Source organism: Xenopus laevis, chromosome 5S (genome assembly GCF_017654675.1).
Source record: "Xenopus laevis strain J_2021 chromosome 5S, Xenopus_laevis_v10.1, whole genome shotgun sequence".
Classification (NCBI taxonomy): domain Eukaryota; kingdom Metazoa; phylum Chordata; class Amphibia; order Anura; family Pipidae; genus Xenopus; species Xenopus laevis.
This window is the reverse complement of record NC_054380.1, coordinates 47253819-47278343: the sequence shown is the minus strand read 5'-3', so window position 1 is coordinate 47278343 and position 24525 is coordinate 47253819. Positions and strand designations below refer to the sequence as shown.

Sequence of the window (24525 nt, the reverse complement as noted above, 5' to 3'; positions counted from 1 at the left end):
CAAGCCCTGCCTACTCACCAGGGCCAAAAAAGAAGACGGTCTCCAAATGTTCCAAGTCAGCCTCCTGGACTACCTACAGCCTGCCACCCCAGGTAAGTGCCCCCCCCACACACAAACACACACTTATTGCACTAATACACTTACATTCACACTTACACACACATACATTCAATTTTGGGGGATCAGGGGGGTCACACATATTCGCAGCACTTACACACGCTTGCATACACATACAACACGAATACAACACGCATACAACACGCATACAACACGCATACAACACGCATACAACACGCATACAACACACATACAACACACAATTTGCATATTGTACGCACACATACATTATTTTGTGTTTTTTTTTCTTTTATTGCATTGCCTGTTTTTTTGGCTGTAAAAACTGTTTTATTGCCATTGCGAATAGCGTATTTGCTAATTGCACTGCGCAATACCTTTTGTATGTTATTTCAATGACTATATTGCAATTTCAGTGATATTGGTGATTTTTTAGACATTTTATTGCATGTTTAGCCATTTTATTTCATTTTCAGTTTTGTGTAGGTGTTGTTCGCTTATTTCTATCCGTAAAACCTATTTAGCCATGCTAAAATAATCAAACTTTGATACTGACTGCTAATTACATTAGGCTAAAAAAAAAATCCATAGATTTTTGTGTTTTTGTTGGATTTTACTGATTTTATACCATTTGGCTCTGTTCTTTGTTACTTTGTTTTGCCCATGGAAATTTTGTCTGCTATATATTCATTTGGGGGTCTCTGTGCGCGACATAGTTTAGTTTATCTATGCATACCAGGCATCAACCTGTTCAGTACACTCCTGGCGTTCATACTTAGGGTGCCTTTTGCTGGTACGTTACAAAATGTGGGGTATATAATGGGGTAAAATGCAAGCTTTGTGACTATTTTTAGAAATTTCATAAAAACTGTTATGTTTAGCATAGCTTTGCAGGTTGGAAGTTTGCAGTAGAAAGATGTAATTACCTGCTTTAGATTCGTCAGAATGTGTACTTTTGGAAAATGTATAGTTTTATAGGGTCTCCATACTGTTAGGGGGTCTTATGGTGCATAATACAAATACCGGGTGCTTGTATTGTAGAAGTCAGAGTGTCATACGTGAAAATTCATATGTACTATTTTCATTTGGGGGTCTCTGTGCGCGACATAGTTTGGTTTATCTATGCATACCAGGCATCAACCTGTTCAGTAGACCCCTGGCGTTCATACTTAGGGTGCCTTTTGCTGGTACGTTACAAAATGTGGGGTATATAATGGGGTAAAATGCAAGCTTTGTGACTATTTTTAGAAATTTCAAAAAAAGCGTTATGTTTAGCATAGCTTTGCGGTTTGGTAGTTTGCAGTAGAAAGATGTAATTACCTGCTTTAGATTCGTCAGAATGTGTACTTTTGGAAAATGTATAGTTTTATAGGGTCTCCATACTGTTAGGGGGTCTTATGGTGCATAATACAAATACCGGGTGCTTGTATTGTAGAAGTCAGAGTGTCATACGTGAAAATTCATATGTACTATTTTGATTTGGGGGTCTCTGTATGCCACCTAGTTTGGTAAATCTTTTCATATCAGGCATCAAACTGTTCAGTACACTCCTGGCGTTCATATTTAGGATGCTTTTTGCTGGTACGTTACAAAATGTGGGATATATAATGGGGTAAAATGCAAGCTTTGTAACTATTTTGAGAAATTTCAAAAAAAGCGTTATGTTTAGCATAGCTTTGCGATTTGGTAGTTTGCAGTAGAAATATGTCATTACCTGCTTTAGATTCATCAGAATGTATACTTTCGGAAAATATATGGTTTTCTAGGGTCTACATACTGGTAGGGGGTCTCATGGCACATAATACACATACCGGGTGCTTATATTGAGTGTCATACATGAAAATTCATATGCCCTATTTGGATCTGGGGGTCTCTGTATGCAACATAGTTTGGTAAATCTATGCATATTGGGCATCAAACTGTTTAGTAGACCCCGCCAAATTCATATTTAGGATGCTTTATGCTGGTAATGATACATGCACGGTACGATGCTGGAAAGTTGAAGCTTTGAGGCAATTTTCAGGTATTTCACCAAAACCACCAATTTTGGGAAAGCCTTGCGACTCAGTCGTTTGGAGCAGAAAGGCATGGGTACCCAGTTTAGATTCGGTAGAATGTGTACTTTCCAAAAATATATGGCTTTGGGGGTAAACATATATTTCTGTGTTTTGACTCCACAAAAAATGCAGTCAATTTGTTGATTTTTCAGTAGCTGAATATGCGCTGACTTCATTTTGGGGCCTCTAAATGCCAGATACTTTGGTAAACCTATGCACCATGGGCACCAAACTGTTCAGTGGACCCCTGGCAATCATATTTAGGGTGCTTTTGCTTGGTACATAATGATTCATGGGCGATATGATGCTGGAAATTTGAAGCTTTGAGGCAATTTTCAGATATTTCACCAAAACCGACAATTTTGGGAAAGCCTTGCGACTCGGTCGTTTGGAGCAGAAAGACATGGGTACCCATTTTAGATTCAGTAGAATGTGTACTTTCCAAAAATATATGGTTTTGGGGGGTAAACCTATATTTCTGTGTTTTTACCCCACAAAAATTGCAGTCAATGTGTGGATTTTTCATTAGCTGAAGTTACCCACAGGACTATTTGTATGCGCTAACTTCATTTTGGGGCCTCTAAATGCCTGATACTTTGGTAAACCTATGCACCATGGGCACCAAACTGTTCAGTGGACCCCTGGCAATAATATTTAGGGTGTGTTTTCTTGGTAAGTAATGATTCATGGGTGATATGGTGCTGGAAAGTTGAAGCTTTGAGGCAATTTTCAGATATTTCACCAAAACCGACAAATTTGGAAAAGCCTTGCGACTCAGTAGTTTGGAGCAGAAAGGCATGGGTACCCATTTTAGATTCGGTAGAATGTGTACTTTCCAAAATATATGGTTTTGGGGGGTAAACATATATTTCTGTGTTTTTACCCCACAAAAAATGCAGTCCATGTGTTTATTTTTCATTAGCAGAAGTTACCCACAGGACTATTTGTATGCGCTAACTTCATTTTGGGGACTCTAAATGCCAGATACTTTGCTGCACCTATGCACCATGGGCACCTAACTGTTCAGTGGACCCCTGGCAATCATATTTAGGGTGCTTTTTCTTGGTACATAATGATTCATGGGCGATATAATGCTGGAAAGTTGAAGCTTTGAGGCAATTTTCAGATATTTCACCAAAACCGCCAATTTTGGGAAAGCCTTGCAACTCGGTTGTTTGGAGCAGAAAGGCATGGGTACCCATTTTAGATTCGGTAGAATGTGTACTTTCAAAAAATATATGGTTTTGGGGGGTAAACCTATATTTCTGTGTTTTTACCCCACAAAAAATGCAGTCAATGTGTTGATTTTTCATTAGCTGAAGTTACCCACAGGACTATTGGTATGCGCTAACTTCATTTTGGGGCCTCTAAATGCCTGATACTTTGGTAAACCTATGCACCATGGGCACCAAATTGTTCAGTGGACCCCTGGCAATAATATTTAGGGTGCGTTTTCTTGGTAAGTAATGATTCATGGGTGATATGGTGCTGGAAAGTTGAAGCTTTGAGGCAATTTTCAGATATTTCACCAAAACCGACAAATTTGGAAAAGCCTTGCGACTCAGTAGTTTGGAGCAGAAAGGCATGGGTACCCATTTTAGATTCGGTAGAATGTGTACTTTCCAAAAATATATGGTTTTGGGGGGTAAACCTATATTTCTGTGTTTTTACCCCACAAAAAATGCAGTCAATGTGTTGATTTTTCATTAGCTGAAGTTACCCACAGGACTATTTGTATGCGCTAACTTCATTTTGGGGCCTCTAAATGCCTGATACTTTGGTAAACCTATGCACCATGGGCACCAAATTGTTCAGTGGACCCCTGGATTAATATTTAGGGTGCGTTTTCTTGGTAAGTAATGATTCATGGGCGATAGGGTGCTGGAAAGTTGAAGCTTTGAGGCGATTTTCAGATATTTCACCAAAACCGTCAATTTTGGGAAAGCCTTGCGACTCGGTCGTTTGGAGCAGAAAGGCATGGGTACCCATTTTAGATTCGGTAGAATGTGTACTTTCCAAAAATATATGGTTTTGGGGGTAAACCTATATTTCTGTGTTTTTACCCCACAAAAAATGCAGTCAATGTGTTGATTTTTCATTAGCTGAAGTTACCCACAGGACTATTTGTATGCGCTAACTTCATTTTGGGGCCTCTAAATGCCTGATACTTTGGTAAACCTATGCACCATGGGCACCAAATTGTTCAGTGGACCCCTGGCAATAATATTTAGGGTGCGTTTTCTTGGTAAGTAATGATTCATGGGCGATAGGGTGCTGGAAAGTTGAAGCTTTGAGGCGATTTTCAGATATTTCACCAAAACCGTCAATTTTGGGAAAGCCTTGCGACTCGGTCGTTTGGAGCAGAAAGGCATGGGTACCCATTTTAGATTCGGTAGAATGTGTACTTTCCAAAAATATATGGTTTTGGGGGGTAAACCTATATTTCTGTGTTTTTACCCCACAAAAAATGCAGTCAATGTGTTGATTTTTCATTAGCTGAAGTTACCCACAGGACTATTTGTATGCGCTAACTTCATTTTGGGGCCTCTAAATGCCTGATACTTTGGTAAACCTATGCACCATGGGCACCAAATTGTTCAGTGGACCCCTGGCAATAATATTTAGGGTGCGTTTTCTTGGTAAGTAATGATTCATGGGCGATAGGGTGCTGGAAAGTTGAAGCTTTGAGGCGATTTTCAGATATTTCACCAAAACCGTCAATTTTGGGAAAGCCTTGCGATTCGGTCGTTTGGAGCAGAAAGGCATGGGTACCCATTTTAGATTCGGTAGAATGTGTACTTTCCAAAAATATAGGGTTTTTGGGGGTAAACATATATTTTTGTGTTTTTACCCCACAAAAAATGCAGTCAATGTGTTGATTTTTCAGTAGCTGAAGTAAAGTCCTGGACAATTTGTATGTGCTAACTTCATATTGGGGTCTGTAAATGCCAGATAAATTGGTAAAGCTATGCACAATGGGCATCGAACTGTTCAGTGGACCCCTGACAATCATATTCAGGGTGCTTTTTCTTGGTACCTATTACAGAGTGGGATATGCGGAGCAGCAAAATAAAACCTTTGAAGTGATTTTTCAGAATTTTGATACATTTTTATAAAAACCACTACGCTCAGACAAGCTTTGATGTTTGGTAGTTAGGAGTAGAGAGACATAGTTACCCATTTTGGAATCAGCAGAATGTGTACTTTTCAAAAATATATGGGTTTCTGGGGTAAACCTAATGTTTCAGGATTTTGTGGCCTTGGAATCTGAAGTATGCCATTTTCTGCCTTCGGTAATATACTGCCGACAGTTTTTGCTGTACAGAAGTCCTAAATCTGCCTATAACTATACATATCTGGTATTGGCACGTTCGAGAGATATGAGGCTTTCCAAATCAGTTGGATTTTCATTCGTAAAATGAAATATTTTTCTGGTATAAATTCATATATTGAATATTTTTTGTATTTAGCGCTAAAAATCTTTTTGCAGAGGTGGAAATAGATGAAAACTCAGGCACATTTAAAAAGCTCAGTTTCTCCTGAAAAAAACAATGTATAGTTTTCCTAGGTAAACTATAGGTTTCCCCTCAGAAAATGCCCCTAAAGTGAGAGAGCACAAATGTTTAAAAAATGGCTGGCATTTCGCGTAACCAAAATGTGAAATTCTGCTGGCACTTAAAGGGTTAAATAGTTTTCAAACAGTCATGTTTGGTTATCTTTGAAAAAAGTTACATATGTGCATATTATTTAAGTACAGTAGGGCAAATAACGTTACTACTTGAAGGCTTGAAATATTGTTTAAATATGTTGGATTATACAGTTAGAAAAGGGAGATGTTAAGGGGTTATGCTGTCACCTAGTGGCAGACCATATATTAGCACAGGATGTGTTTTGTATTCCTAGCACAGGAAGTGATAAAGCTGTGACAGCCATGTTATGTATTCTGAGATCTGCACTGCAGCATGATTAAACAGCAGCTCTGAGTGGACCTGCACAGTCTGCATTATTGAACAGAACCACAGCAAACAACATGAGTCTGATTTACTTTGAGATACAATATTTACTGTGTTAATAAGGGTTAAGCAATGCAGTGTTAATGTTACACTATGGTGGGCATGTGCAAGACTCTCTGTCAGTCACATACACAACCTAAAGCAATAAGTGATTGGTGCAGGACTGTATAAGGGGCAGACTAATTGGCATTGACAATTTACAGGCAGAACCATGGCAAAAAAAATTATTCATACGGTTAGTATTTTAAACCTCTTTATTTCACAAATAACATTCATATAGGAAAAAAAGCAGTTTTGGGTACATCAGGACATAATTTTAATATAAAATCCAGTAAAACATTCCTTAAAATCAGGGAAATGCTATTTCTATTGAAATGCATTATAAATTAGTGGGACCACAATTCAGGGTACTGAATCAGTTTCACTGTAGTCCTGTTGTCCCTTTTCACAGTGAAACAGTCCCAAAAAGATTGTGTTTAATAGACAATGCAATGGCTTTCAGTCTAAGAATAGCTGGACATGGACAGGAAGGTTTAGGGCCATGGCCTAAATTTCCCTTACTTTTAATGATATAATTTTGTAAGGTATTCTATGCCCATGATCACTCTATGGCAACAGTTGCTATGGGAACTGTCTCTATGACAGCCTTTTTCATGGTAACCATTTCAATGCCTATACTCTTCATTGAACATTCTACCATTATAATGGTGTTCATGGCAATGACATATCATGGCAACACATTTGAATACACCTTTGAATATGCATTTAAATATACATTTCAAGAAACTCTGAAATGGAAAAAAAGCTGTAGGCTTGGCTTGGTTATGAAGGGGGACTTTTTACTATTTGAAAGACAATACCTGAGATAACATTAAAAGGATTCTGACATCATTTTATGGTAGTTTTTAGTAGTGTATTGTGTACACTGCATGTCATTTATTCTACCATTTAACATTTTATGTATTATGTATTTATGTATTTTTTTAGATGTTATGTTGGTGTGTAGGCAGCCATCTCAATTAATTTTGCCTGGTCATGTGCTTTCAGAAATTACCAGCACATATAACTGAAGGAGTTGCAATGCAGGTGTCAGGTTGCTGAAACCTTCCCATTGTTCTGCTGAAGGCTGCTGGGGGGTAAGGGACGGTGGTGATATCACTACAACTTGCAGTAACCCAGGGGTCCCCAACCTTTTTCACCCATGAGCAACTTTCAGAAGTAAAAAACGTTCGGGAGCAACACAAGCATGAAAAATGTTACTAGGTGGTGCTAAATAAGGGTTGTGATTGACTATTGGTAGCCCCTATGTGGACTGGCAGCCTACAGGAGCCTCTTTGGTAGGACAAATGGTGTTATGCAATCAAAACTTCCCCCCAAGCCTAGAATTCAAAAAGAAGCACCTGCTCTGAGGCCACTGAAAGCAACATCCAAGGGGTTGGAGAGCAACCTGTTGCTCACAACCTACTGGTTGGGGATCACTGCAGTAAAGAGTAGAAGTTTATCAAATCACAAGTCACATGACTGGGGGTACCTGGGAAACTGACATGTTTAGCCCTATGTCAAATTTCAAAATTAAATATATTACTTTTAAAAAATGTATTTCAATGCAAGATTCCGTTGGAGGGTCCAACAGATGTATTTTGTAAAAACATGTTTTCTCATGACAGAATCACTTTAAGCTCTGAAAGGAGGGTTGGATTAAAGGAAGGTGAATGAACTTGCAGTAGATGTTCTTTTGCAATGTGCAGAAAGAAACAAAGTCAAAAAGTTCTTTTACCTAGTTGAAGAAACAGTTTTGAGTAGCTTGTGGTGCCACATTAATGTGTAAATATGACTAATCTTTGAACACTAGATTTTGATTAAAACACCATTCATGTTTTTCAGGTACATTTATATTTACAGTATTTCTTTTAATGCACCCATGGCAACCCATCAAATGTTTGATTTAACTGTTCAACCTGCAGTGACTGGAAAAAAAAACCCATTGATGCTATGGATTACTGCCCATGTGCAAATTTGCCCAGTGTTTTATAAATGAGCCCCACATTTATCCATCGTATATATCTATCAAGAAATATATGCATGAATATATACATTATGCATGAATGCATGAATTAACAGAACTTGTAATTCATGGGTATCAGTGGTTGAACCTTAAACTGTGCATTTTGCTTTGCAGGATGAAGGAATAGTGAAGGAGATAGATATTAGTCACCACGTGAAAGAAGGGTTTGAAAAAGCTGAGCCATCACAGTTTGAATTGTTGAAAGTACTTGGCCAAGGCTCCTATGGCAAGGTGAGAAGGCAATTTGTAAATAAAACACCATTCAGGTTTTTTTAGTAAGTCTCTGTTTCCTATTGTGAAACACCTGTTACTGACACACTCACATTTAGAGGAACTCTTCTGGACTCCTCCATTTAGTGACATCTCTGTAATCTCTGATGTACTTTTCACTTTATGTAAAGAAGAAGACAATTGCGCGTGAGACAAGTAGAAACTCATGCAAACAGTCACAGAGAGATATGAGGCAAATTGAGACAATGTGAGATAGAGAGATGAACTGTCAGTAAGATGAGATACAGTATATACAGATATAGTATTTACCACTCACAGGGTAACACACAGAAAGCCAAGCATTATTGGAAAGCCTTGATTCCCTCTGGTGTTCCGTCAAGCCACCACTGGAATTAATTGAATCATGGGATATGGAAATCAAAGGCAAACAGCAGAATACCTGCTAATCAGTGCTTTATTGTGCGTCCACACGACATGTTTCGGGCAGCAAAGGCCCTTTTTTTCAAGTTTGCTGTTTTGAGAATTGGATTTCAGCCTTTGATTTCCATATCCCATGATTCAATTAATTAATGGTGGCTTGATGGAACACCAGAGGGAATCAAGGCTTTCCAATAACGCTTGGCTTTCTGTATGTTACCCAGTGAGTGGTAAATACTATATCTGTATATACTGTATCTCATCTTACTGACAGTTCATCTCTCTATCTCACATTGTCTCAATTTGCCTCATATCTCTCTGTGACTGTTTGCATGAGTTTCTACTTGTCTCAAGCGCAATTGTCTTCTTTACATAAAGTGAAAAGTACATCAGAGATTAGAAACACAATGATTATTAAGTAAAACTGGTAGTTTATTAAAAATTCATAAGAATCATATATGACCTGCAAGTTGCAGTCACGTAACTTAAAGCGCAGTCATTGTAAAAAAAAAAGTTACTTTAAAGGTACTTGAGAATAAAGCCTTGTACTTATTAGTGGCACAAATACAGTAGCTTTTCTTGCCTCCTCTTGCGAATCCCTTGCTGTGCGACTTTTGATGCATGTGTAGCAGTAGCTAAAGGCTTTCTAAAATGGCCTGCATCAATTGACGCAGTTTACGTGAACCTAAACAATCAGGAATTCGGTGTCACTTTGACGACAAGCACTGGAAATGCTGAACAACAAAGATTTTCAGACCCTGCATGTCTGCTTCCTTGTGCTTGTAAACCAACGCAGTAATGTTTTAATGGAAATGCTTATTTAAGTCACTGCAGTTAAAAAAACTAGTTCAACAGATGTCAGATTAACTTTTCACATGTCGCTACAGAATTCTACTGGTTTATTCCCTTTGGTATCCTTTGGTATCTTGAGTTTTCAGGTTCAGCTATTGTCAGTCTGGCCACAGGTGCTCAGATTTACCCATCAATCTGCTTCTACAATTCACTGCTCTGTACATATTCACTGCCTGAGATGAAGCTTGCTTGCTCCTAGGTTATCTGATATCTGCTACTACTATTCCTGCTTCCCTGGTCTTGTCCCTTGTGTTGACTCCCTGGTTTGACTCCTGCTTGTTTGTCTTACTATCCGACAGTTCTTTTCTGCTTCTAACCCAGCCTGTCTGACTAAATCCAGTTATGTCCTTAATGCTCCTTCCATTAAGTATATCTTTGGCTCCATTGCCTGCCCATGTGGAAGGCACTGGATTCTCATGCAGTAAGACCAGGGGCCTACCAAAAAACCTTAGACCAGGGGCCCACCAAAAAACCTTAGATCAGGGGCCCACTCTCAGTACTATTATTTTTCCTCTCCTCACTCAAACTCTATTCTCCTAGTCGCTTTTCTTTACATACTTTAGGGGACTGGCAAATAGTCATGAGTATTATTTAACAGGCAATGTCCTGGTGGCATAGACTCCCAAAGGGGGTCCTAAAACACAGTAATGAGGGGGAGCTGTTTCCTGATCCTACAGTTAGCTATGTCCCCTATAGTTCAACACGTGTCTGGTAGATGGTCCTGTGCTATACTATATAAGCCTAAGCAGCCATGTGTTCAGGGCCATTTTTGTTCATCTCCTTACCTGAGCAGTGTTTATATTTTTATGGACAAATGGCTAGTGTCAAGAGTGTAATATAGTGATATATCTATTATCTGAGTCCCCCATACGCTCTGGCGCGACAATGCCAATGGCCCAAGACAGGGTAGACTATAGGGCAAATGGTCTACTGTGGACAGTGGTCACTCAAATAACTGATACTAGGCCATAGTAATAAATAATCTTCTTTCTGCTATTAGAAACCAGATTGTCAGCATTTCTCTTGAGGCCCTTTTGCAGAAGTGTTGCTCAATAGCTGATATTGCCATCCTGTCTGAAATTACTAGACACCAGCTGAGGCATTTGGGACCAGAAAAATTCTTATGTTGCAAAACTGCACATCTTGCAAGAATGTATATGTCAGTAAGTTTCCTCGCCAGACCATTTATGGTATTTCCGTGTACCCCTGGTCACAATTACTGTAAATGCCTTCTGAAAGCTATATAACACTTGGACCAAGAGGTGTGTCTTTGGTAAGTCCTTGGGTGACATTCCGTGTGTTACTCCAACAGCTTACCCAGACAAAACTGTTATGTTATATTGTACTGAATAAATTGCCTGACAATTACTAAAGGTTTTCCTTTACTGAGTTTTGTCTTACACAAGGTCAAAATGGGTATTACAAAGAATACCATCAGCAGGCAGGAAGGAGAAAGTGGAACCTAGACAAATCAGGCCTAGCAAGGATAGGCTACCTACTGTAATAGGTCACTCTAGAAGTGACAGAGAGTCAGGCTATTTAGCTGAGGAGCCTGAGGCTCTGCCAAGGAGTTTTAGTGGGATTAAGGTCCCGGGTACTAATTGGCCAGAGTAGGGAATAGATGTACAGACTTAGGGATGTAGTGATTCCCTTAGGTTCCACTTAGTGTGAAGGCTGAAAGCTGGGTGTACCTTCATTGCTGCTTCTACTGACCGTTGGTGGTGGGAGTATGTGCCTATCCACTGTTGCTCTATATTCCTGCTCATCCTTATTCTGTTTAATAAATATGTTCTCTGGTTTCAAGAACCACTGGCAACTAATTATTGTGTTAAGCACTTTATTACAGCGGTATAATACCCTGCCTCCACACTGTTGCGAGGGCTCAACACCTGGGAATTAAGGTCTCATCTGGAGCAAAGTATTGGGGTAAAGCTCATAGTTAGAGAACGTTGCCACTAAGTTTACTATAGCGTTACTATACTACAGTACTATAATCTATTATTGCATCTATTTAGCCTCTTTGTTCTCTAAGAAATAGGAAATGGCCATGAAACAGGCTAAATGTTTAGCAGCATGAGGGGCCCACTGACACCTGGGCCCACAGATGGGCCAGTCTGACACTGATCACTGATCTTAGTAAAAAATATTCGTTAATGACATTACCTGATGAATAACGTTTATTTACTCTCTGTTAATATAGTGACAAAAAAAGAATATTAAAAAGTACAATGCTAATCAGATTAGCTATAACTAAAAAAAGGGGCCAGGCAATTGCAAAACAAAGGAAAACTAACCCTAAAAATATTGCTTTTTCAAAAGTTTATAAAGATGAGGATTGAGAAAAATTAACAAATTTTAATGCCACTAATCTAAAAGCAAACAGACTATCCAAGACAATTGATTTCCTTTACCCTTGTGTTTTGTTCATTGGTGTTTTTTCACTGGAGGATGTGTGACATTAACATATATGTCAGAAAAAGTTGTGCAGAAGCCAATATTTCTCTTTCAAAAATAAATGTTAACAAAGATTTTGGTTGAGTGAATAACAAAACCCACAATCTCTAAGAAGACTTTGTTGAGATTTAAGATGGCCACAGACGCAAAGATCTGATCGTACGAATCAACATACCATCAGACTTTTCCCATCTCCCTGCCACTAACCATTCAGATCAAAGTCTTACCATTCAGATCAAATAAAGTAGTTAAAGAACAGATCAGCCGATGTTCTGCCCCTGACGCTGACAGCAATCGTACGATAGTTATATCCAACAAAGCTAAGTTACAGTCTCCCTCTGGAAATCGTACGATCGGCAATACATGCAGAGATATTATCGACAGCCGACAGAAATTTTCTAACCTGTCCGATCGACCAAACGACCAATCTCTGCCGGACAAAAAATGTCGGGACTCTCCACACACGGTCCGAAAATCGTATGAATCCTCGATCCGTATGATCGATCCTTGCATTTATGGCCAGCTTTAGCCAGGCTTACCTGAAAAGACAAGTTATACTGATTTTGTGCCTAATACAATATTAGGGCTCAATTACAAATGCAATCACATCTACAAAACACTAAAATCTAATGAATAGCATGCAGTTGCGTGCAAGGGAATCCTGGAATTATCATCAGTCAACCAGCCTAGATATGCCCTTTATTCTAAGGCCCCCTTAGCAGTTTTGCTTCTAGTGCATCTGATGTTAATGCTCTTATAGATGTCCTGGCAGAAGCAACATCATCACCATCACACAAAATGAGAACATGATTGCATCGTGCATGCACTTTGCCAAAGCTGATTTTTGCAAGTGTATGGCCAAATCATGCAGAAACCTTTACTGCAACTTGCTAACATATTGACAAGAATGTCACTGGACACTAGCCAGCCATGTGATTGAAGCATTTAATTGTATGATTGTCTGATTGTATGAAATGTTTCATTGAAGTATTCATCCATGGTGAACATTTCGTATGCTAGCAATAAGAATAATGAGGGCTATTTTTACAGCAATGCCACTTTTTGCCATTTTGAAAAGGAATAACATTTTAATGCTTTAAAACATATTTCAACAAAAGGGCAGTTTAGAATTTTCAAATTTCTCTCAAAAGCCAAAATTACTAATATCACCAATATTAGTTAAATTACACAAATTCACTTGTATATAATTTATTTTTGTGCTACTTAGAGTTTTACGTATTTATAAATGTGCCTCCACTATAAAAATTAACACTGTTGGGACAATCAGCAAAGTCACCAAATCACTCATTTGCTTATTCTAGTTACAATACTATGTATAAAAATGGGTACAGAAGTGCACCCATTAAAAAACCAAATCACTTGCTCCTACTTGTGTTCCTTGCAATGAGCCTTAAGAGCATCATTTGCATGTTGTCTATAGGCACTCAATGTTACAGCAGTTTAATTACAGGCAATCAAAAGGTGTATACATAATAATAAATCAGTTTTCTAATCAGAACATATTTTTGCTACTTTGGCAATAAAACCTTGCATATGATTGGCGGGGGGCAGTATTACACTAGAATTCCGGAGAAAAAATGTGCATGTTGGGTACAAAACCTGTTTGTTCCATTCAATCCTTGCCCTTTAAAATAGATTTTTACCACCATAATAAATTTTTTTGCATTTGTAATGCCAAGCAACTTCAATGTAAGTTAAACATTGTCACTGATGTTCAGGTTATTTGTAATTGATGTTACTGTCTATCCCTTTTTCTCTGAACTGCAAATTCTTAGGGGCACATTTATTTAACTTTCAGATTTTTTTGGGGAGACATGCAGCAAAAAAGTTCAAAATTGTTTTAAAATGTCAGGTATTTGAATGACATTTTTTGCAGATGAATGCAAAAAAAAAAATTTTTGCAATTGCACTAAAATATGTTTCCCCCCATCCCCCTCTTAAAAGGATGTAGCAGAAGCCAGCTTATTTTCAGACCTGGAAGAGAACAAACCTCTGTTACATTGGTTTAAGATTCAGAACCAGAAAATAGAAATAGACTAACAAATACTGCTTTTTCTTCTGCTTATTAACTAATTAAGATGGAACTGTGACTGTAGACAATTGTTGTGTCACATAATTGCCTGGATGCCATAATCATTATTGCATTGTTGTAAGAAAATTAAGTATATTGATGTAACCCTATTTTGGCTAAACAAAAACAGGCCATGTCCAACTAGTTAAAATAGAACATGGATTACATTTAACTCAGAATAAGCCTTTGCAAGGTGGAAGAATGAAGGTGTTGTGCAACTACACCTTTCTTGCTGTTGTATAACCATAAAGATAGAAGATGCCAGAGGTTCTTACGAACAAAACAGGACAAAGGCTTTATTGTCAAAGTGCCACAGGCCTACTCACAGATCCAAATAAGGTATTACAGATCAAGTTCAGGGACATTCAAGGCAGAGCATCATTTGTGTGTCACAGCTGTGGAAGATGAGCTTGGTAGGTTTAAGGTTCACCATCTAGGTATTATAGCCCATGTGGCCCATATTCTCTACTACAAAAATGGATAAAGGAGAAGAATATGAATCCTGCATATTCTGCCTTCATACACGTTCTCACAGTGTGCAATCCAACATTCAGCTTAACCATCCCTGTCTTCCAAATAAGCAGACCGTCTTGTAATCTAACTTGTTTATTGATAACAGGTTGTTTGACTGTAAGTGGTCAGTTGCAATTAGTAAACAGGAGCATCGATGTATGTGTGTCGATGCATGTTCGCGTGGTAAAACTATAAAGATACAAATGGTTTGTATAAGTATATAGCAAAAACATATGAATAACATATACAGCAGCATTCATTCTAAATCAGCATGTCTGAACATATTACATAGCACTAAGCACATGTTGAAGATGGCTGACGACCTATAAGGCCGCATGACTGGCTATCTACTAGAGTAACAACTACTAAGTGCAGATTAGAACTATAAAACATCACTAAAGAACAGACTATCCTGAGACTTGTATAATTCTTACCAGATATGCTGGCTGTGGGGTAGTGGAGATTTAAGAAGCAGGAATGCTAGGAGAGCTATACAAATGTGCTGTAGACAGTATGGTGGCTCCCTTCTCCTTCCCAGAATGCACTAGCTACCCACAATGCACTGTAGTTGCATAATTAAGAACTTTATTTATACAAATGTAAGAAACATAGGTTGCAGTGGATTTCTACTGCCGCTAGATGGCGCTGTTACGTAACTAGCTATACAGATTCTAGCTTGTTGAAGTAGTAATGATTCTTCAACCCTTGATGTGGGGCAGAACACTGCATCTCTCTTCAGTACTGTGGTCCCTTCAGTTAGGCTAGCCAAGTCTAGGGGGAGAGCTACCTCCAGCTATCAATCCTTGTTGGAGCACAGGCTGCTCTTTTTAGGTATACCTGTCTCACATTCCTAGACTGTGCTATATCAGTAACTAACCCTGTACTGACTACACCTCATTCATAGACTCCTTGTTCTCTGACTTTCACTAAAGGAGTTATGCAGAACAGCTTTACTGGGCAGTGTTGATCCCAGGCCCACCCACCTAGATTATGCATAATGAAGGCCAAAGCGGAAATGTCGCCCCTTTCCAAACACTAAAACACTATTTAAAATTAATAGGAGCTATTAACTCTATGGGTCTCTACATTGGCATAAGAATTTTGCCACGGTGAAATATAGTTGCTATTGCTAATATATTATATTATAGTATAACTTTACAATTTCAGACACATAACAGAATAGTCATTTTATTGCATACCCATTTTATTTGTGTATCTGATTAAGCATTCTCTATATTCCAACAGGTTTTTCTTGTCAGGAAGGTTAAAGGGTCTGATTCAGGGCAGCTTTATGCTATGAAGGTTTTAAGAAAAGCTACTCTCAAAGGTGAGTTTTACAACATACAATGTACAGACCTATTGCACTGATATAAATCTATGTATTATTTTTTTAAAAGGTTAAGCTAGGAGTTAATCTAGGGCTTTAGTACTGGCCACATACTGAATGCACATGTGGCTGAAATTTGAAGGGGTGAGGTGGCAACCCCATTTAGGGCATTTCACTACACAAATTGCTTTTTATGATCCCTCCAGAAATCACTAAAATATCACTCAAAAAACCCCAAAGCTTAAAGTCTTAAAGTTGTTACTGATAAACATATAAAGAAAAAGAAAAAAAAACTTGATTGTGAAGGCTGCCAATAGGACTGATTTAGGTAATGATCAACTTGAGATCGGTGGTGGATAAATAAAGAAAAAAAATAAAATTGCTTTCAGCAGTCATGAAAAGAGCCATGATCTCAGTATCAGTATCATTGCTTTGCAGTCATTTGTTTCTTCACTTCAGGCATTTTTGAGCTTATAGTCTTGTGTAATGCTCTAGTGCACAGAGAATAATTGGCGTTTTAGTTTTAAAAAAGACAGGTCTCTTCAGTGAGTTTGGCTGTCTAAAGTGGAAAAATCTCTGCATTACAAAAAAAATAAAAAAAAAATACAAACCATTCTATTTTTGGGTGAATGTCCCACCTTACACACCCCTATCTCACTTCTCAATAAGAAATGGTGGTCCTAGTGTGCTACCCCAATAGTTAGCTATTGTATTTTGTGTAAAATGTAAATTGTTTACATGCATACATATGTTGCCACCTAGTGACCAAGTTCATATTACAAGGTGTTTACTTCCTTGTATGTAAACCCTCCTATTTCCACTCCCACCACTTACACCACATGTGTAAGTTCCTCACATCATCCCTATCCTACTTTCCATGTTTGAGGAGGAGCTGCCTCAGAAGTTAGGAGTAGAAATATTCCTCTTGACCTCCAGCTACTCCAGATCCATTCATGCTAAGCAGAGAAGTCTCAGGGAAAACTCAGCCACTATGAAAGCAATTGGAGACAGAAGACCTAGGATGTGTGTTATGTGAAAGTTTGTTACTTGTTAATGCAGAACCTCCATCCCAATAATTGATATTTTGTGACCAATAAATCTGAGAGGCAGTAACAACCTAGACAGGACTAAAATTATAAGCTGAGCCAAAAACACCTCAGGTACGGTTCCCACCTGAAAGGTACAGTATTTGACCAGTCTAGCAGGTAAATCACCAGCTAAAACTGGGGCTGGTATTATAAACTGACCTGCAATATACTTGCTGGTAAATTTAAAATGCCCTATAAATTCCTCCCTTTCCCCTATTTGCTGCCGATCTCCAGTTCTACCACAGGCACACCAACTTTCCTACCCAGTTGCCATACTTACTCTCACATTTTCCTGACCCATTCAACTTTCCCCAACTTACCCACCCTTTTCCCGCCCCTGTACATCATAGTCCCACCCTGCATGACTTTACAACTTGCCCCGCAAAGGCCGGTATAAGGGAGAAATAAAGGTTCCAACCCTAACCTCAGGGGAAAAGAAAGCATCAGAGAAAATCAATTATTTGCATCTATATAATTAATTATAAAGAAAAAAAATATGCTGACAAGGGTCTAAAATGACACAACATTAATTTTATAATAATTCCCCCCCCCACACACACAAATACTAGAGGCAGGGGAAAATTTGAAGGTAAGAAGTCCTTTAATATCCGGCTGATATTTTAAATATTTTTCTACCTTGTTGGATGTGAAGTAAGGGTAGGGATGAGTAACGCCTCCCTCATTGGTTACACCTTGCATGGACACAGTAAGGCCTAGATTACATGAACATATGAAAAGTATCATCTTGCAATAATCTTTATTCAGTATTATTCTAATCATTATTTCCTGAGGCATACTATACACACAATGGATTTCCTGTTCTTAAAGACCACTTTATACTATTAATTTCCTAAATAAATTCTTGTTTTATGCTGTTCTTGGACTAATGCACAATATATACTTGCCTTTACTGCTTATACATGGCATAATATATATGTAATATAATATATATCTATTTGAGATAAGTATAAAGCGATTTGCTACTCTTCTTCCTAGTATTTGCTTTTAGACATTTGACCAGTACATACCACCTGCTGACTGGTAACTGTAGGTGAAACGACTTGTAGTATACTTTGCACCATCTAATACATAACCCTCAAAGCTGCTCTTTATACGTGCTCTATCCAGGCCCGGATTTGTGGCTAGGCAAAAGACCCATGCTTAGAAAGGTAAAATTTGACAAGATGATGTGAGCTAGAAGTTTTACAACAAAATGTACACCAGTGCTCCGGTGCTTGAGAGCGTGCTTGTATGAGCAGGGAGGGTATGCTAATGGGACAGTGCTAGGTGGTGGCCTGGGGGGGGGCGTGCACGCAAGAAGCGCCCGGCACTAGGACCAGGTGACCTTGGGGTGCCGCTTCGCGAAATCCAGCCCTGGCTCTATTGTATATGGAATGTGGGGGAATGGAGTTTGATTGGGAAGTGTTTGAGAAAGGTGTGGTCTAACAAGTCCCAGGTTTTTATTTTAAAATGTTAGCAATATTTTGTTACATTTTTGCAACATCCCTGTTCATTATAAATTAATGTAAAGTACAACTACGTTCCATTACTCGCTTCCTTGAAATCAAGTTTACAGACTTGGAGCAAATATGGGCTATCTTGGCAGGACTGGTCCTATCAAATATGGGGCCCAATTGGGACGATGTTGGCGGGGCCCCTAGACAAAGTGTTGCTGGCTACTGACACACCAAGTATTTAGGTAAATAAGGGCATACAGGCACAAAATAGAAAGGAAAGGGGCAGACAAGGTAAGAGTGAGCTTGGGAGCAGGCTTGGTTGGATTGGAGGCAGGCAGGGCCTATCAAGGTTGGAGGAAAGCTGGGCCTATGAGAGTTGGGGACGGGCTAGACCTATGGAGTTGGGGGATAGGCTGGCTTATCAGAGTTGGGGGTGGGCTGGACCTATGGATTTGGGGATGGGCTGGACTCTCAAAGTTGGGGGCAGGCCAGGCAGCATCATGTGCTGGGGGAAATATTATCTGTGCTGCCCTCTGGTGCGGGGCCCCCAGAGGTGCGGGGCCCTATTGGGCCCAATTGGTCCAATAGGCCTAAGGCCGGCCCTGTATCTTGGTTCGGCTGCATTTCAGCAGTGAAGATGACAATACTTCCTAGGATATTGTACCTTTTCAGAGTCCTCCCAGTACATTTCTCAGAAAAAACAGCTAACTCCCTACAAAAGGCTATCACTCAATTCATTTGGGATAATAAACGTCCCAGAATCAAATTGGATATAATGACGAAGCCAAAAAGCATTGGGGGATTAGGAGTACCACATATATTTAGATATTACATGGCAGCGAGATTATCTGAAATAGTGGCTATGCATAGAACTCCGACTATGCCATGGCTAGATGTCGAAAATGCGGGTCTGGCTCCATTGGCACTGAATCACATCATTTGGATCCCTGACAAAGACAGGAATATTCCTGACCAACTTCCCCCTACAACGATACACTCACTACAAATCTGGGACAAGTACAGGGGAAAACTACATTTATCCAAATGCAACACAATATACTGCACATTTCTGGGAAACAAAAAGTTTCCACCAGGGGTAGAAATACGAGACTTTCTTCCCTGGACCGAAAATAACGCTTACCTATGTACTACCTTAGTCAAAGGGCGAGAGATACGTACCTTTCAGGACCTCAAAGACAGCCTCCAGATGCCAAATAGCCAACTCTTCTGTTACTTACAAATACGCCATTTTATATCTCATACCTTCTTGCAAGGTAATGCATCGCCTCCAGCCCCTTCGCAATTCGAACTCTTGTGCAACTCTTCGAATCAATCTACTCACCTGATCTCAAGACTATACAATAGGCTCTCTGAAGACAATACCACTCTAGCACAAAAGTATATGGCCAAATGGGAAGTGGATGTACAGGAGACGATTGACAGCGAAAAGTGGCAGACGATCTGGGAGAAGGCTAGTAAGACATCAATCTGTACCATAATACTGGAGAAGGCCTATAAACTGATATTCAGATATCGAGACTGGCCCACCTATCCAAAAGCACCCTCTCCCCGCAATGTTTTGGTGGATGTGGAGAGTGGGGTACATTCTACCACATGTGGTGGACCTGCAAGATAGTTAAAGCTTTCTGGAGAATGGTAGCCCACACCTTGTCAGCTATTTTCAAACAACAAATTGAGCCAGAGCCTCTGTCATTTCTTCTGGGCCTGCCTCTTAAAACATTGAGAACTTCTGAATCAAATAAACTAGCGACACATATAATTACAGCAGCAAAAACATTAAGGGCGGCCAAGTGGAAGAGCACCTCTCTGCCAACCCAACAAGCTCTCCTCACCAAAGTTAAATGGATAAGAAATATGGAAACTATCAGAGCATATTTACAGGGCAAAGACTACCAAAATGGGTTACTATGGCTCCCCTGGGCGGAATTTGAGACAGCCCAGGCAGAAATGAACTGACTCATGGACCTGGCTCCTCTGCATTCACCCTCTGTCCCTCCCCCCATTAACCTCTTTCCCCTTTCTTCTCTTCTCCCCTCTGAGAATTATAGAAAAGCACCATTGTTGGATTAGGCAACACTGATCACATGACACAGATTACATGAGAGAAGGCAATGATAATAAAGACAACAATCTGCTTGCTTAATTCTTATGAAGGTTTATTTGCTGCTCAGAGTTATATTTTCAGAAATGCCTAAGTACTTAACATGCCAATCTGTGATAATGTACCTAGAATCACAACTTATATGATCATACGTGTACTAATGATATGTTTTTCAACGTTTTACAGAAAATAAAAATTTCTAAATAAAAAAAAAAAAAAATTAATGTAAAGTGCTGGTGGTATATAAATAAATGATGAAGATTCCAGAGCATTTTTCAAATTAAGGAAAAATGTGGATTGTTAATGGTATAGGTTCTATGATACATTTTATTACCTACACAATCTGCATGAATTAGCATTTCAAACTGATTTAGGTGAAACCATTAATCAGATTTCTATTAAGTTATTGGTTACACAGGCAAGTTTGAGCCACTAAAAATATTCACTGATAAGAAAGCAATAAATAGTTTTTGTTCTATAAGATGTTCGGTAAATATTGGTCTGGGAAGAACTTATTATTTTATACAAATCCAAATGTTGATGACTTTTCATTGATCTTTACTCAAAGGAATACTTTGGCTAAATGGTAGTGTACTCAAATTAATTCATTTTCTAACCAATGCAGATGTTGCTTACTCCCTCCAAAATGTTAATTAGGTGTGTTGGAGTTAATCAAACTCAAATGTTTCTTATTCTTCTTTGAGTTTATCAGGAATACAGTGAAAATAGGCTTATAGAAAGCCAATTTTGTCTTGAAAATGGTAAACCGTTTTTCTTAACCCCAAGTGTCAAATGACTTTCAACCTCAATTATATTCCTTAAATGTTCTTATAACTCTGTGTTAACAAAAATGTAACCAGCAACAAAAAAACCTTTTAGTGTCAGTTGCCCTTTTCTGTTACAATGCCAGTGGTTTGCCAGATATAAGATCAAGTACTAACTTGCACCTAACATTCAGTATGATATTACTTCCCTTTACCAGCACAGGTAGCTGGAAATACTATTAACATCAATGACACTTGTTATTTACAATCTTTTATTTTCCTTTGCTGATTTTAACTGTTTTGTAGGCCAGTTTTCTATTTAGTTTTCTAAGCACAATAATGGATACAATTACACTTCTATTGATAAATTCTGCTAACATTCTTCAATGTGTAGTAGTTTTAAGCATTTTACACTTCAGCTAATTCAGCTAATTCTGTTTTTACCTTGTAGTACGAGATCGTGTTAGGTCAAGGATGGAGAGAGACATCTTGGCAGAGGTCAACCATCCATTCATAGTCAAGCTCCATTACGGTAAACCCAAAAATCAAAACTGTCTTGTGTATATACAATATATATATATATATATATATATATATATATATATATATATATATATATATATATATATATATATATATATATATATATATATATATATATATATATATATATATATATATATATATATATATATATATTATATATATATACGACAAAAAAGCTGAAGCACACCAGGATTTTCTTCAAGAAATATAAAAGTATTTATTCCATCATGGATGTCGTGGATATGCTATTTCTGGATGTCGTGGATATGCTATTTCTGGATTGCACCCAGGTCTCTAACTCCTGAAGTGTGTGCCAAAGCCTTCTATACTGTATATATATATATATATATATATATATATGTGTGTGTGTGTGTGTGTGTTTTATGTGTAAGAAAAGTGCTGGACAGATAGTAGATGGTGTGTATATTTCACCAATGATGAAAAATTACATGCACTAGCTCCTGGGGAAATTAGTGTTATTGTAGAATTTACTTGCTATAATAACACACATTTCCCCTGCAGCTAGTGCATGTCATTTTTAATCACACCATCTACTGTCTGCCCAGCACTTCTCTTACATATGTTGTTTGGTATGCCTTTGTGACTCTGTCAGCTGTTTTTATACAAGCTTTATTCTTTAGGTAATGAAATAACTGCTCTAGTTAAACTGTAATTTACAGTATATACCTTTTATTTTATTTCAGTATAAATGCCATTGCATGTGTTCAGTTTTGCAGTCTTAGAAAATATAATATATTGTTGTGTATACAATTATTAAATATCTCTGGATTTATAAAAACAAATGCTTTATAAATGTATCAATAAAATGCTTTCTTCCCCCGCAGCATTTCAGACTGAAGGGAAGTTATACTTAATACTAGATTTTCTACGAGGAGGAGACCTCTTTACCAGACTTTCCAAAGAAGTAAGTGCATAAAGGAAATCTAAGAAGAACAAAATATGCTGGGACACACTAAGGGGCAGATTTAATAAGACTCACATGGTAAATTTGAATTTTCAATATTTTTTTTTGGTCAAAACTCACAGCTCTAATTTGAATTTAAATGTGAGATTTATCACACCTCGACCCTGGAAACAGTTCTAATTTCACTGTTCTCATGTAGAAGTCAATGGCAGAGGTCCCTTGAACTATTTGAAGATGTTAAAATTAGTGATGAGCCAAATTATTGCCAAGTTTCGCTTCGAAAATGATGCCCCAAAGACTTTAAAGGAAGAAAAAAAGTCTCACTCCAAAACAATGTTAGCCATCCAATAAAATTTGACATGCAAAAGTCAATCAAGATTATAGCACTGCAGAATATTTACACTGTATTAGTGAACCTGCAGCTCTCTAAGCTACATCCACCCTGCAACTGTGATTCCTAGGTTTTCCACAGTTGGGTGCATCAATAAGGCACATCACTAGGTGCACCAGGCTTGAGCCAAGTGAAGTAGATACAAATGTCTTCGTAAAACAGCCCCCACTAGATACTAGCACAACAAGCACCCAATATACAGTGGAATTATGGAAAGAAGAGAGAAAATTGGATAAATTTAAAGGGTAGAAGTGAGTCACTACCATTTATGCATTATCACCAAACAAGGAATGGACAAGGTAACCAGCAATTCTAACTCTGTCATTTTACTCTTATTAGGTGATGTTTACAGAAGAAGATGTCAAATTTTACTTAGCTGAACTGGCCTTAGCTTTAGATCATCTGCACAGCTTTGGAATTATTTACAGAGATCTAAAACCAGAGAAGTATGTTTATTTGAATACTGTATAATGCCATACCTAGGTCCCTATTATTGATAGAGATTTTCGGTAAAGGTGGCAATTTAACTGTCGGAGCTGGGCCAAGTTGATTTTTCAACTAAGTCAAGGGTGGGAATCCATGTCCCTCTCAATAGTCCAAGTATACCAATATCTCTTCTCCTGGGGAATGACAAGGAGCTAGTGTAACCATGTTTGCAGCATGTTGATCTATGATACCAGAGGTACTTTTCTTCTTTCTGAGTATCCGCATGAGGAGTGGTTCCTTGTCAAATGTTCTCCTTCATAAAGCCAAGTACAGCAGACAGCTGTGTGTTTGTTGCATTTTGCCCCATTTGTAGCACGAGCCTTGTACAGTAGCACTGACATGTACAGAAAATGTGAACAAAACCAAAGGCAAACCTCCCTATCCCAATTTACGGCTCAAATTATATGGTTATTTTGTGTTGATGAAACTCTAACTGGATATCTAAAACACTGTACACATGGTGACAGTCCTTATAACTAGCATTTCTGCAGGATTTCCAAGTCCTAGAAAAGAGTAAGGAAAGGGATTATTTACAATCTATTTTGGCGAATCTGAATGGTGGTAGGTGCAGAATACATGCTTCAAGAGAATCACCCTTTTGCATCTGCAATGAATGTGGAATTTTGGAAAAAAACTGGGCATCATGGGAA

General features: G+C 38.4%; 1 protein-coding gene and 1 long non-coding RNA gene across 2 annotated transcripts in view; one reads left to right on the top strand and one right to left on the bottom strand.

The window, feature by feature from the left end:
* Positions 1-24525, top strand: part of LOC108717877 (ribosomal protein S6 kinase alpha-2) — a 134826-nt gene that overhangs the window by 58809 nt on the left and 51492 nt on the right. The window contains exons 2-6 of the mRNA XM_018265295.2: positions 8325-8441; positions 16015-16096; positions 21979-22059; positions 22919-22998; positions 23729-23835. Of these exons, the coding sequence (XP_018120784.1) occupies positions 8325-8441; positions 16015-16096; positions 21979-22059; positions 22919-22998; positions 23729-23835 (467 nt within the window). The remainder of the gene's footprint in view (positions 1-8324; positions 8442-16014; positions 16097-21978; positions 22060-22918; positions 22999-23728; positions 23836-24525) is intronic.
* LOC108717878 lies at positions 14850-15785 on the bottom strand. Its single transcript, XR_001935914.2, has 2 exons — positions 15204-15785; positions 14850-14958 (listed from the first exon to the last, which is right to left on the bottom strand). It is a non-coding gene; the product is annotated as an uncharacterized LOC108717878 (long non-coding RNA).